The sequence below is a fragment of the Thunnus maccoyii genome, chromosome 22 (assembly GCF_910596095.1).
Source record: "Thunnus maccoyii chromosome 22, fThuMac1.1, whole genome shotgun sequence".
Taxonomy (NCBI): domain Eukaryota; kingdom Metazoa; phylum Chordata; class Actinopteri; order Scombriformes; family Scombridae; genus Thunnus; species Thunnus maccoyii.
The window spans coordinates 21,982,463-21,998,118 of NC_056554.1; the positions used below are offsets into that span (position 1 = coordinate 21,982,463).

At 35.6% G+C, this 15,656-nt stretch overlaps 1 protein-coding gene across 7 annotated transcripts in view; it reads left to right on the forward strand.

The window, feature by feature from the left end:
* Positions 1–15,656, forward strand: part of LOC121889443 — a 122,718-nt gene that overhangs the window by 62,338 nt on the left and 44,724 nt on the right. For 5 of the 7 annotated variants that reach the window (XM_042401408.1, XM_042401409.1, XM_042401404.1 and 2 more), the window contains exon 2: positions 7,264–7,319. In XM_042401408.1, the coding sequence (XP_042257342.1) occupies positions 7,264–7,319 (56 nt within the window). Of the gene's footprint in view, positions 1–7,263; positions 7,320–12,425; positions 12,619–14,510; positions 14,593–15,656 lie in introns of those variants that run through there. The other 2 variants (XM_042401412.1, XM_042401414.1) reach the window with 2 other exon arrangements.

Consider the following 15,656-nt stretch of genomic DNA (forward strand, 5'->3'; position numbering starts at 1 on the left):
AGGAACGGGTTGATTGGTGGCTGATTCTGACGAATCAGAATCAGTAGTACAGAATCAGTGAAGGATTCTGATTCGTCAGAGTCACAGTCACAGTCACACCCGTGGGCGGGTTGTAAATGTCGGTGTGACTGTGACTCTGACTGATACTTATTTTTTCTTCACTCTCATCAGGGAATTAAACAAACAGCAACGGTAAGACTTCATATGGACGGTTTTCTATAACCAATAATCAGTGGTGGAAGAAAGTATTCTGATCTTTACATTTACTTGACTTAAAAGTCTTGCATGATAAATCCTTTTTTAATGTACTAATTTACTTTCCATCACTGTTCATCATCACAACCTGAGGTCAGAAACTGATTTAAAGACATTTTTAGAGAACTTTACTGGGATTAAAAATGAAATCATCTATATATCATTGAGTTTGACACGATGTGACCTCAGCTGGATTTTTATATGTATTCAGTTTTGTGATAATTAAATCCGTTTCTTTTGGTTTTACATTCCATTCTTGTCATAGTGTTTTTATTATTTTCTCCTTGTATGATTGTCTTTTCTTTTATTCTTTTCCATCCAAAACAGTTTTCATTAAAGTGCTGTGTGTGTTTGAGACAAGATGATGTTCAGGATCCCGCTGACCATCACTGTGACTTTATGTGTCTACGGTTAGTTTCATATCTTCAGTTCATTATTCAGACAGAGAAAAGTTGTTTTCTGACTTCACACATCTCACAGTCCGACTGTGTTTCTGTCTCCTTCACCTGCAAATCTGTCGTTAGCAATATGAAGAGAAAATGACTTTGTATGATTATTTGATTTTATATTCATTTATTGTCCCCATTAAGCAGTTTTATATATTAGTATGTTATGTTTTGCATTATATTCTAACATCTAGATGCAGACAATATTTTCTCTGTAATAAAACTGCAAACAAATCACACCACAACACACGTGTTTGTTAGAGTTCAACTATACAGCTTTAAAGATAAAGTAGGTGTTTACATGCAGAACACACAACCCTTTGCTGAGAGGTTTTATTTCAGAGGTGAGTTTTGCAGATATGAGCAAGACACAGAAAAGATCTCAGATGTTTGATGTGATTTTAGCTTTGCATTCAGAAGTTGATCTTATGACTCGTACCAAACACTTTCCTTTTAGCTGACATTCATTCAGTCTTATGGGCGTCCACAGCAGGAATTATAGTTGTTGACAGATACATTAATAAACACTTATAACTACATTTGAGTGTGTCAAAACCATTTATTAAAGGTTTATATGCTGCTTATGAATGATAAACAGGGTGTTGTGTCACCAAAATGTAAAAAATAAAACCAAAATACTATGATAGTTTCACAGATTATCACTTAAAAGATTTTGTTTGATGTGAATTTATTTGCATTGCAAAAGATAAATAATACAGTAAATGTGATGAGTGCAGCCTGTGATAAAACATTTAGAGCATCTTTCCAACATGGCGGCAGCGTGTAGAACTTATAGTCTTATTGGTGTCCATGTTGAAAATCTCTTTTTCTCTTTCTTTTCTTCTCAGGAATGTTTTATCCCCAAAGAATGACTGTAAACTATCAGACAGGAGAAAACATGAACATCTCAGTGGAATGGCGTTTCTTCAACAAAACACTCAAGATCCACGGTGTGTTCCTGCCCACGGAGGTTAAAGAGTTCTCGCTTAATATCAGTGGTGAGTTGACACAGAAGAAAAAACAAATTTTTGAGCACTTTATTTCTAATTTTTAAAATCCATCAAAATTGTCCATTTTTTGGTGTTTAATGCATTAATAAACTAATTGATTTAATTGTTTTATTGAATGTTTTATATTGGAGTCATTCAATAGAAGCATCATATAACGTTTCAGTTTTTTATGGATCAATGTAAACATTTAATATAACTTCACATCTTTTATATGCACATTGTATCTCCAGTGAAGTAGTGAATTATAATTTAATAACAGTTTTTATGTCCTTTACAGCAGCTGTTGATCAGCCCAAAGCTTAGAAACAACCAGAGAGTCGGGATGGACAGCAGCTGGACTCTACTCAACAAATGATGCATTTCATTAATATTGGCATTTTGTGTGTCATTTGTATTTTAACTTAATATTAAATCAATATCAAATTCAAAATTAAGCAGGGTTGAATGTCCAAAATCCGGCCAAGGGACAAAGGAAATATAACAAAAACGACTTTATAAAAGGACACTTTTTATATGATAAAAACAATGACTGATCTATCATTTCAATTTTATATGTGTCAGTTGATGTCAATTATGTGTGACAAAAATAAAAAATGAGAAATGTGTTTTGGTTTTTCTTCTTTCTGCCAGGGACACAAAAATGACAATAGTTGAAGAATGTACTTATGCTCACATGTAGAACCTGGTCTAAAATCCCCACATATTTACAGAGACCAGGTTTCCTGCTGTGAAAGATTCACCTGAGTCCTACACTCAGATGTTACTACATGATAATAAGTTCTGTCTGCAGCTGCTTCACACAGTCAACAGTAACTCAAAGAGATCAACTCAGCTGCCGCTGTTTTCGGCCACAGACCAGCACTTTTAACTACATTTGTCTGAGAAGTCGGTTGAACTCCCGTTTAAACAGACATATACCAGCATCTCTACCGTCTCCTCCTCTATCGTCCAGTGTGACATTTTCACATCAGAAACGATGAACAACAGCATTAAAACACGAGTCTTGCAGGTAAAACATGAGACTCATGTAGCTGTTACATCAGGTTAACTGCAGTTACTTCCTGTTGTCATATGTCACTAGACAGGCAACAGTAGGCCGGATTTCACTTCCCAAGGTACGCACTAATTTCCTTAAACGCACAGTAGTATATAGAGCGATGAAAACATGGAATTCTTTACCACTGTTACTAAATGAACACAGAAATCAATGTTTAAAAGCAAGTAAGGACACACACCTAGGAACAACATATTTGTAGGATGCTATGAATATGCTGATTTGTAATTTTTGCTGATTTGTAATTTTTGCTGATTTGTAGTTTTTGCTCATATATATTAGTGTTAATTTGTATTTATTTATTTATTGGGACAGTGTGCAGTCATAAACATAAAAGATGCACTGCACTGGAGTTAGCTCAAAGCTAATTTGCATCCGCAGCCCACAACAATCAAAACATACAACAACATAACAACAAACAGTATAAAGCAAAATACAGAACACAACAGCACATCACAAACACCCACAATGTCAATTAGAAATGAATAATGTAAACTTGTCAAATTAAAAGCAAGACTACCTGCGCTGATGAGAAGATCACAGATGGAGTTTAGACTCAGTGGTCACACAGCTGACTGGTCTTTAGTAGATTTTTTCATTTGGCCTTGAATGTATTGATTGAACTACAGTTCTTCATATCATCAGGTAGGATATTCCACTGAGTTGTGGCTTTCACAGTTAAAGCTGACTGCCCAAATGCAGAGCAACGAAATGGGGCAGCTCAGCCAATCAAGTTACTGTCTCCACTTGTCTCTGTGGTTGTAGTAAAGCACCAGATCACATCATAAATACAAAAATATAAAACTCTGCTGAGATCAGGGTTAATAACCAGGTGATATGAGGAGCAGGTACGTAGATGCTACAGCAGCAACATTATTAATAAATACTTTTTAATAAATATTTTATAGACAAGCTAAAATATTCTGTCTGTCTTTGACATTTTTCTGGATCGACAAAAAAGCTGAAAACATGCAGGTCGTGTTTAATGACCAGCAAGTTTTTATTAATTCTTTAACTGATGTAAAACATCTAAAATCAGGATTTGATTCAGTTAATAAATAGACAGAGAGGGAAAGTGTTTAAAATACACCAGGTTTTCTGAGTCTTCTTCTAAGATTTGTTTTGACTGAGTGTTGGAGTTTGTGTCTCTTGGTTTTATGACTCAGCTCAAGAAACAAGAAATGCATCTTCTCAGATGTTGTTCTCTTCTCTCACACTCTCATCCTGCTGGGTTCTCTCAGGTGAAAAGGTCAGAGGTCTGGTTGGATGTGCAGGAAAAAGCAGCTTCATGGACCCAGAAGGTAAAAAGATGCAGTGACAGACAGAAGTCTGATCTCTGAGAAACACAACTTCTATACTGCTGGATAGATGTTTTCTGTCTCATCAGGTTTAGAACAAAGTCTGAAGGCAAAGTAGAGTCCAAAAAAGTTTATAAAAAAAGTACAGCTGCAATCAGTCCTTCCCCGACTCTCTGGTTGTGGTCTCACAGCAGATTTCTGAGGTTTGGGCTGATCAACAGCTGCTGTAAAGGACAGAAAATAATAATAATTGTACTTGTATTCCACAAATTCAGCTATCACAAAGTTCAACTCTTCTACTTGTGACACTTTACACTTGTTCATGTCCAAAATTAAAATCTTGACTGTTTGTGTTTGAACCTGCTGATGTTTGTGTCCACATACAGCATATTTTTAACAATACAGTGGCTGCTGAGTGCAACCACACTCATAAAGTTTATCAGTCCAGTCTGTACATCACTGATAACATGAATTAAAAAAGGCTTTCTGAGTCTATTCAGACAGAGAAAAGTTGTTTTCTGACTTCACACACATCATCTCATCATAACCTGAAATTTAAATTACAATCAAATATCAAAGCTAAAACACATAACAGCAGCAGATCTCTGTGATCCATCTGTTACATTTGAAGGAGTCTAAAGGTGTAAATGAGCAAACAGCTGTAACCTGCAGCCAGGTGAGGATCTCTAAACAAGATGAGCTGACTTCCAGTGAAGAGCTCCCTCTGCTGGTCTTTATCCTTAATACCAGTGTCAACAACTCAAAGCTTTTCTCTCAAACATACATGTGAAAGACTGATAATCAATAACAGACAGTTAATAAGAGCTCGCTGTAACAGACAGGATTAAAAACAGCAACAGTAAATCTCAGTTTCAACTGCACATTACAATAAAACAACAAAGCTCTATGTTGAGAAGTTAAAGAAACATCATAGATGGGAAATACTGTAAATAGGCTGTTATTATTATGGAGTGCAGCCAGTGTTTTACAGCAGGAAGAGGCTCGGCTTATTTAGATCAACACTGTGACATCAGAGCCTTAAAGATTCACATCAGACCAGAAAACAAAAAGCAACTGCAGCCATTCAAGTCAAAGTATACAACTTTATCATCCTTTATTATAATTTATTTTTTAACCCTAATATTTATTCAGTTATTTTTTCAAATTTAAAGTAAAGACTCTGTCCTCCTGAAACTCACCAAATAAAGAAATTCAACACATCAAAATATCCTCACAAGTACAAACAAGCTGAAATGTGGAATATATGAATATTTGAGTTGAATCTATTCATAAAACTCATCAACCAATTAACATTTATTCTGTTAAGTCTTTATGATCAAATCACTGACATCTAAATGAAGAGTTTCTATTAAACGTAATGTTGTTGGTCAAACATCTGATCCAACGAGGGGAAAGCTGAGTCTTTCTCATCATGTACTGAAGCTGAAGGTGGAAAACTGTTGAGACTCCTGATACTGATCTTACTTTCAGTTTCTGTTACTGGCTGTGTGACGAAACAAAGCAGGAAAAGGTCAAAGGTAACGGCGGTAGTCTCTACACCACGATAACGTCTTAACGTTTATTAACGTTTAAAATGAATATTATAACATATTTACGTTTGAGAATCATCACAGTAACCGGTTAGACTGCTGGTAACACGTTGACTTTGTATCATGAACCGGAGATTTTACAACACGCTGATCTGAACTGCTGCTTTGTCTCCGTCATTCATTCATAATGACACAAGACACTAAAGGTAAAGGTGTGTGTGTGTGTGTGTGTGTGTGTGTGTGTGTGTGTGTTTTACATCTTACAGAAAGTTGATGTTTTTGCATCGTTATTGTCTAATCCTGTTATAGATCAACCAACAAAGTAAATTAAACAGTTTATTTAGAATTATCTACCTCGACCAGTTTATTAATAATCGCTCTGAAGAAGCAACTCTCAGCAGGACACATCAGAGTATCACAGATCTGAATATTAACAGTATTTCCTCGTTATTGTCCTCTAAACATTGTATTGTGAGTTATAATGATAAAAGGCTTTTGAGTGTTATTGATATTTCTGCTCATTTATGCTTCAACCATATTACAAATAAGTCTAAAGAAACCAACATGTGTCAGAGGTTCATCACACTTTTAGCATTTTGCTCAATTAATCTATTTACCATTACTACTATTTACAGAAGATCACCACAGTTTTAACAAATTAAACTCATCATTAAAATATGAATTTGCATTTGAAGTGAAGAAGTCAGATGTTGCTACTGACCCCAAACCTGAGGACAGTATAATGGTCTGCAGGTATGGGGTCAAAAACATACATTAAAATGCATTAAAATGATACTCATTAACTTTTTATTTGACTTGTCATATTAGTATGAATATGTGAACTGTTTTACAAAGAATGTACTTTATCTATGAAAACTGCAGTCAACTTGTTTTGTTTGGGCAAAGAGGGGGTTTGTTGCCAGGCAGCCAGTTAATCTTAACATGTTTCAATGTTTAACAGGACAATACTGATCAATGTAATTACCTTCAAACTTTTGAATGGTTACAAAAAATAGAACTAAAATGTTATTTTCTTCAATGACTCCAAAAACTGGAACATTTGAGAAAACTTTATGTGATTCGTTCATATTGTATTTCTTTTCATTTCATTTCATTTTCTTTTCATTTCAAGTCTTGATGAACTAATTTGATCACATTTAGGCCACAACAGTTCACATAGCTAAGATGCCATCATGGTGAAACCATATGTGACCCTAGTTGCTGTCTTGTTAGTGGCTATTGTTGATCCAAATAGATAAATAAAATAAATCACAATCCTTAGATTTACTCATACTTATTGTGGCCTCTAATAATAATAATATGCAGGGCTGATTTCCATTTGAATACAGAAGACTCAAAAGACATTTACCATCACAGCTCACAATAACAGCTTGAAAATGACCAGAAAATTCCAATAAGGTGAATGAGAAAGCAGGTTGATGGTCGTAGCTCACTGCATCACAGTGAGTTCTGTGAAAACACCATCAGCATAAGCAGTAGGCAGAGGAGGTCAACAGAGAGCTTGTAGTGAAGTGTGACACAGGCTGTATGTGATGTGTGAAGTTTGGGTAGATTTTCCTGCTCACACCTGTGATGACTGAACTTTGACCTCATGTGTTGATGACTCCTCTCCTCTGTCTCCTCTCACAGGGAGAAGATAATCTGCAGGATCCTTCTGCTCATCAGCCTGACCTCCTGTGTCTGTGGTTAGTTTACATCCTCAGTTCATCGTCCAAAAAGAGAAAAGTCAAAAGATTTGATGACTTTTGTCATAAAATATATCAGTGAAAACCAGCTCTGGAAGATAACTAATTACATTTACCCAAGTATTGTCAATAAAATGTTTAGGTACTTGAGTATTTCCATCTTGTGCTACTTTATACTTCAACTCCACTACATATCAGAGGGAAATATTGTACTTTTATGGACTGTTTTTATTTGACAGCTTTAGTCCTCATAGTTACTTTTCATAATAACATTTTACACAAAACACATATGATCTGATTATAAATCCAACACATTATTAAAGATGATAAAGAGATGATGAAATAATATTTCTGACCTCTTCAGGTTGTTTAAATTCTAGTTGAATGAACCTTTCGTCATTTACTGTTTGTATTGCAAATATTCAATTCATAAATAAATCCCTGTTTCTATGAGAGAAGTTGAATCTTCTGTCTTTTATTATCAGAGTCCTGATTTGTCAAGACAGAAAAAATATTTTAGCTTGTCTGTAAAATATTTATTAAAAAGTATTTATCAATAATATTGCTGCTGTAGCATCTACGTACCTGCTCCTCATATCACCTGGTTATTAACCCTGATCTCAGCAGTTTTATATTTTTATATTTATGATATGATCTGGTGCTTTACTACAATCACAGAGACAAGTGGAGACAGTAACTTGATTGGCTGAGCTGCTCATAAGATGTTCTGACTAAATGGAAACAGCAAAATATGTGAATATATGTATATGTGAATATGACACCTGTCAATCAAGCAACACGTCCCAAATGTGAAAGTTTTTAGCTTTTTAAACTTGAACTTGTTGAACAAATTGGTAAAAAAACAAAACAAAACAAAACAAAAAAAAAACTAACAAATACTTACTGTTAACTACGCTTGTTTGTAGTTTATAGTGGCATAAGAAAGTTAGTTAAACCTTCACTGATTATTGCATACACACTGACTCATATGCAAACCTGATTTACCTGTATTTAACAGATATTCAGTCAAATTCAATGCCAGAGTTGTTGTTGTAGTTTGATTAAAAGTCCAGAAGGTGGCGGTAAGCGCCTGCAGAATGAACTGTTGTCAGTAGCAGCACAATTAGCTGATGCACAAGAGAAAAAAGTGAGGGAGGGGGAGTGAGAGAGGCAGAAAAACAAATGAACGGAGTCCAGCATGTGTGTGAGCGAGTTTCACTTAGTTGAACTTGTGTTTTACTTATCATCCTCCTTAATGGGCTTATACGTAAGATATTGGTGTAACTATTTATTTGGCACTTAGCACAATTCATAGTGAGTAGCGGTTACAATAAGAAAGAAATGTATATTCACAGGTATCAACAAACATCAATATGACTCTGAATGAAGTTGTTTGTTTTCATAAATCTTCATTGACATTAACTTTAGACCATAAATACCATCAATATAACCATCGATGTGACACAATTCCTTAAACGGGAATAATAGTTGCTGGATTCAGGAGGTAGAGCGGGTCGTCCACTAATCAGAAGGTCAGTGGTTCGAGCCCCGACTCCTCCTGTCCACATGTCGAAGGCCCTGTTTACATCTGGCATTAACCTCCGTCTCGGGTGATCCGATTACAAGCGGACAGCTCTAAGTACAGGTGTGAACGCACCCAAGACGCATTGAGGACGCATTGAGATCTGATCACTTAGACCACATTCGGAGGTGGTCTAGGCCGTATGTTGCCACATTCATAACAGTGTAAACGCAATGTGTCCTGGGCCACGCTGATGGACCGCCTACTCAACTGACGTCCTCTGTTTTCCGGCAGACTAGACACGGAACACTCCGTCCAAAGCTGTTCGACTTGTTCGATAAAAGGATAAAGAAAGGCATCATTAGTTTTTCCATTTTTCATGTGAATTAAAAAAAAATGTAATCCAATCCCCGTTTTTTCCTGTTTTCCCCGTTCCTCTAACCCGTTTTCCTCATCAAATCGACAATCGGAATAGAAATTAAACCATTCATTTTCCGCAAAAAAAAAATTCAGAAGCTAAACGTTGCTGGATATTTTCCTCTGTCCTGTCAAGTTGATAACTACAGTTTTTAGTTTTGCTACACTGCTCAACATAAGGGTTGCACCAGCACCTTGCGTGGTAGCTTGCTGCCATCGGTGTGTGTGTGTGAATGGGTGAGTGAGCAGCAGAAACACAGTATAAACAGCTTTGGATAATACAACTGTCTCCTCTCTGCAAGGAGAAGATGATCTGGATCCTGCTGCTCCTCGTTCTGGCCTCCTCTGTCTGTGGTTAGTTTGATGTTTAAGGTTCAGTACAGAATCGTCTTTACTGCTCAGATATAAAGAGTAGAAACTTTTCCACTTGTGCAACCAGTTATTATAAACCTTGATTGTTTCAGGCTGAAATTTGATAAAGATCGATGTCTTAGTGCCCAATAACTGCACACAATGTCTCATTTGTACCTCTCTCTCTCCTCTGCAGGGATGTTTGTGGTGAAAATGACTCCGACCTTCTATCAGGCAGAGGAGAACGATAACATCACAATAAAATGGGACAGTCAGACCAAAACTGACATGTCTCACACCAATCTGGTTTGTTTCTTCCAGTCAAAGCCTGTTAGGATTTAGTATGAGATGATAAACGGTGCTGAGGTCCCAGAGTCTCAGGATGAGCAGTTTACAGCACGGCTGCAGTGTGATGAAGACGCTCTGAGAGACGAAGGACGAATCAGACTTCATCTGTCCAGAGTCACGACTGATGACTCGAGGAATTACAGGTGTGATCTGGCTGCTAATTATGACAAGATCCTGAAAAGATGGGTGCTGGAGGCCTCTGGTGAGTCAGCAGAACTCTAACTAGTAAATATGTTGCATTAGGAAGAGTCTGAGAGTAACCTGCTGATTTACATCCACACAACATTTTGTCTTGAATGTGACTCAGACGCCTCATGGAGGGACCAGCAATGTCACATATCATGCTTTTAATTGATTTTCTGTCATTTTTACAGTGCTATAATGTTGGATATCTATGTTAAACATGGTCAAAGTTCCAAAACTTGCACATATGTAAAGATGTTGCCTTCAAGACAAAAGTCAGAGCTTCAACCTGCTCTGGACGCTCTGATTGCAACATTACCTCTACTTCCCCACCAAACTGACATCAGGTTGTTCACACATATGAGCTAAAACTGCCTGAACTGAGGAGTCAGTATAAGATAAATAAGGAGGTTTTTGATCTATAAGTCATGCAAATATAATATATTCCAGTGGAGCCCCAGAATAAAAACATAGACCTGTAAATGTGCAAATGTTCCCTTTAACTAACATCTATTTATTTAGAGGGAAAAAATGAGTTTCACATTTTGCTTTCTCTGTTTTTCTCTGAAGAAGAAGAAGAAACTTTTGTATAACATTAATGAAGCACAAAATTATTGTTATAAGAATGCAGTAATGATGTGTATTTGTACCTGTTTTATTGTGTCTATTTCATATTTAATACATAAGCTAAATATATTGTATATGAGTGTGTTTAGCTTCCAGACAGGCAGCCTGTGTTTCAGTTGTCATTTTAAAAGCATCTCCTGCATTATGACCCAACAGTAACTAAACTGAAACATCAAGTCACATGATGTGACCTCCAGCTCGGGGCCTCAGCCTTAGAAATAAACGCCCTAGATCCACCCGAGCACAAGTCAATGTGTGAAAGCATGAAACACTTCCTGCTCTAAACCACATTTCATCGTGTTCTGAAGTCAAATGAAAGCAGCAGCAGCCTGGAGGAGAAGACAAACACATTCATTTAAAGTTCAAACTTGTTTTAATGACGTTGATGTGATGTAAAAAATGAGTTAATTGCAATAATTTGTTGAAATCTTTGAACAGCTTTTTCAAATGTCCATAGAAATGTTTTTATTCTTCTGTAAAGCACTTTTAACTCTATGAAGCACTTTCTAACTTCAACATAAAATGTGACTGTTATTTTCTACAATGTTAAAGTAAAGCTTGACATGTTTATACTGTGTAAAATGACTGTGACTGTAGGAACATGGAGGGATTGTATTTTCTATTTTTTGTACTTTTGATATCTTCAGCTGTGTGTTTGCAGCAGTTTTGAGGATCTGATTTCTCTTTATTTTCAACATATGATCTCTGAATGTTTAATTATGTCATGAATCACTCATTAAATGTGTTCAGTCCACTGTCGACTCTACATGTTTCTTTACTTTAACCACAATAAACTACCAGGTAACCAGACAGCTTTAGTTACTTTTCAGATGAAGATTTGACACAATGGATAATATAACAAGCTTTTAAAATACAACACATTGTTAAAGATGAAACCAGTGGTTTCCAACCTTTTGGCTTTTGACGTCTTACAAAAAGCAGTGTGTAGTCGGGGTCACATTTCACATGTCTATGAGTTGTTAACAGCTCCACCAAATAGTGATTTTTCCCTCTAAACCTAAATTTCTATCAGAGTTCTTTTCATGTCAGTCATTAGTTTGTGTTTTCTGTTATTTGCAATGCTTTCAATATTTTAATGACTTATTAATTGTATTTTCCACAGCGTTAAAAACTGATATAAGTGAAATACATAAATACACCTCTTGTCTAGATCTGTCCATATTGTCGTCATTGATGCAGCTTGTAAATCACTTTGTAACTGTTTGAATATTAATAAAGTTTATCATCATTATTTTGTTGTTGCTGAATGTAGTTTTTGAGAACTTTGATGATAGACTCTGTAATCTTTGGCCTTCAGGCAGGTGAGGTCCTCAGTCAGACAGTTGGTGGATGTAGGTGTAAATAGACAGAACGAGACACATCACACAGATATGAGGAAGACACACCTGTTAGATGGTTTTAGACTGTTTAGATGTCTTGACACAGAATGTAAGATGATTATTAAACTTAAACGTCATAATTTATGCTCTAGTTTCACGCTGTCTACACTCAGGAAGTGTATTACAGGAAATGATTTTATGGCGTGTACACACCATGAAACCATATATGTGCACGGGTTGATCCCTCCCAATAGCTGCAATTGTGGTATAAATACATCCACGGTGCACACTGTCTACACTCACTCAGGACTGCCCAATCGCATTCAGATGAAAACCTGTTCGGATGCAGACTCTGACCTACATATTTCACACAACCTTACTGAAACCCACTCCATCTCCGTGGAAGGATTTAATGTTACTTTCGTGATGGAATAACTTCACTGACCCTTTTTCGCTTTTTGGGTCGATTTCGCTCCGTCTTCTTCTTCTGCTGACAGTTTCAATGTAAAAGGTAAGAGGAGGAGGAGTGGAGGGTTTCTGGAGCTTCATGTCAACCTTCTCACAACAGTTATTGACTTCATGTTTCACTACAGAATTCATCAAAATATCTGAATATTATTCAGCTTACACATTAATATTCCTGCACATAGACCTCTGAGATTTTGTTCCCACAAACAGAATCAACATGAGTTGATCTATTCTATTATTATTATTATTATTATTATTATTATTATTATTATTATTGTGAATCTGAAAAACTCAGCTCAGGTCATCCCCACATCCCCAATTTTGATTGTTTACAGCATTTATTTAGTCTCCTTCTGCTGACAGTTTCAATGTTAAAGGTAAGAGGATGAGGAGTGGAGGGTTTCTGGAGCTTTATGTCAACCTTCTCACAACAGTTACTGACTTCATGTTTTACTACAGTATTCATCAAAATATCTGAATATTATTCAGCTAAAACATTAATATTCCTGCACATAGACCTCTGAGATTTTGTTCCCACAAACAGAATCAACATGAGTTGATCTATTTTATTATTATTATTATTATTATTATTATTGTGAATCTGAAAAACTCCACTCAGGTCATCCCCACTCAATCAGTCCACAATGAGGTGCACCTGGTCCAGGGAGGAAAAGGGTTTAATGCTCCAGGTTCCTGCTGCTGAGAGGCTTCTTGTTTGCGGACTGCTGGTTTTGCCTCTCAGTCTGGGATTTTATGTTATTTAGTTTATCTGTTGTATTTTGATTGTTTACAGCATTTATTTAGTCTCCTGGTTGTTTTGTATGTTTTTGTTAATAAATCCAATGGTTTGGGTGTTTTAAAAGGTGTTTTACTTTGTTCAGAGTTTTATTTTGGGTAAATGGTGGATTGATGTTCGCCCCATAGGGCTGACCAAGGGTGAGGTGTAACAAGCACAAAGCTGTAACCTGCAGCCAGGTGAGGATCTCTAAACAAGATGAGCTGACTTCCAGTGAAGAGCTCCCTCTGCTGGTCTTTATCTTTAATACCAGTGTCAACAACTCAAAGCTTTTCTCTCAAACATACATGTGAAAGACTGATAATCAATGACAGACAGTAAATAAGAGCTCGCTGTAACAGACAGGATTAAAAACAGCAACAGTAAATCTCAGTTTCAACTGCACATTACAATAAAACAACAAAGCTCTATGTTGAGACGTTCAACAAACATGATAGATAATATATACTATAGACAGGTTATAACTATTATGGAGTGCAGCCAGTGTTTTACAGCAGGGAGAAGCTGTGACATCAGCAGAGCCTGAAAGATTCACATCAGACCAGAAAGCAAAGAGCAACTGCAGCCATTCAAAGTGAAAGTAAAACTGCTTTATTATCCTTTATTATAATAATAAGAGTTTATTCTTTAACCCTCATATGTATTTAGTTATTTTTCAAATGTAAGTAAAGACTCTGTTCTCCTCAAACTCACCAAATAAAGAAATTCAACACATCAAAATATCCTCACAAGTACAAACAAAAAGCTGAAATGTGGAATATGTGAATATTTGAGCTGAATTTATTCATAAAAGTTCTCATCAACCAAATAACATTTAATCTGTTAAGTGTTTATGATCAAAACACTGACATCTAAATGAAGAGTTTCTATTAAACGTAATGTTGTTGGTCAAACATCTGATCCAACGAGTTGATTTCTATGAGTTAAACTGACTGTGTGAAGTAGATGCAACAGACAGAAACCAGCAAGGCCTACTTTAGTCTCTGCACAAAACCACAATACTTATCTGTAACCTTATTGCAACCCAATTACTTCTCTGATTGGTCCTAAAGAGGAGGAAATGTCACAGTTTCCTCTGTGGCAGCAGTGACACATTTGTTTTGACAGTTTATTTCTGTGAATCTTTCCTCTCAGCGTTTGTTTCATCTGCAGGTCGTCAACTCAGTGATCTGAACTACTGTCCTCTGAATCTGTTATTGATTAAGGATGAAGACATAAAAGGTAATGTGTATGTTTTATATCTTACAGAAAGTTGGTGTTTTTGCTTCATTATAGTTTAATCCTGTTATAGAGTAACCAACAAAGTGGCCTAAACTAAACTGTGTATTCATGATCTCCTACTCGATCTGCTCACTCTGAGTCGTTATTTTTTTTATAATAGTGGCCTCTAACTCCAAAACGGACATTAGCAGGTTAAATATGAGATTTTTTTAAAAATGTGACAAAATGTTATTTCCATCACTTTGTTTATTGTGATGTAAAAGACATTTTGTAATGAAAATGAAAATGTGTGTTATAAATGCTTTTCAGTTGGTTTATATCATTGAAAATATTGTATATTAAATTAAACAATTAAACAAAACACTTAATCAGCTAATTCATATTAGCTGATTAAGCTAATATGACTGAAGTCATCTTCATTACAACTCATATTTTTAAGTCAAATTCACAAAAAACATAATCACAGTTATATTTTGTAGTTTTGAAGATTGTGCTGTTATGGTTACAATTAATTTATAGAACTGGAAAACTTGTGATTGTGCCATGTAAGAAATTAATTAAAATACTTCAGTGAAACAGTTGAAAGTTGTTTTTATCTTAACAATGTAAGAAAATTATCTCTAAAATCCTGAAAATAAATACATTTATACATTTTGGCACATCTGTGTGTGAAATTTCATTAAATATTTTGAAAACATGAGGTATGTTAATAATTTTGTTTACAAAACACCTTTTTGTGATTTGATGGAAATGATGATTTCCTCTGAATGTTTGAATAAAATGACAAAAATTATATAATATTTGAACAATTTCATCAGGAAGTGTTTCTACACAGGATGGAGAAATAAAACACATCAATACATTTCTATAAATATGTGTTAGATTTTATAAAAGTTTCCAGACCAAAATGGACCATAGTTGAAAAACGAAGCAACAACTGAGTCCAACCAAAACTAAAACTAAAGTAAAGCATCCTATGGAACCACTGAACATTTGACTGTTTGTTAAATTTAAAAAGTTTCACGCTGTGAAGAAGAACTTCAGCTCTGCCTGCTGCTTACAAA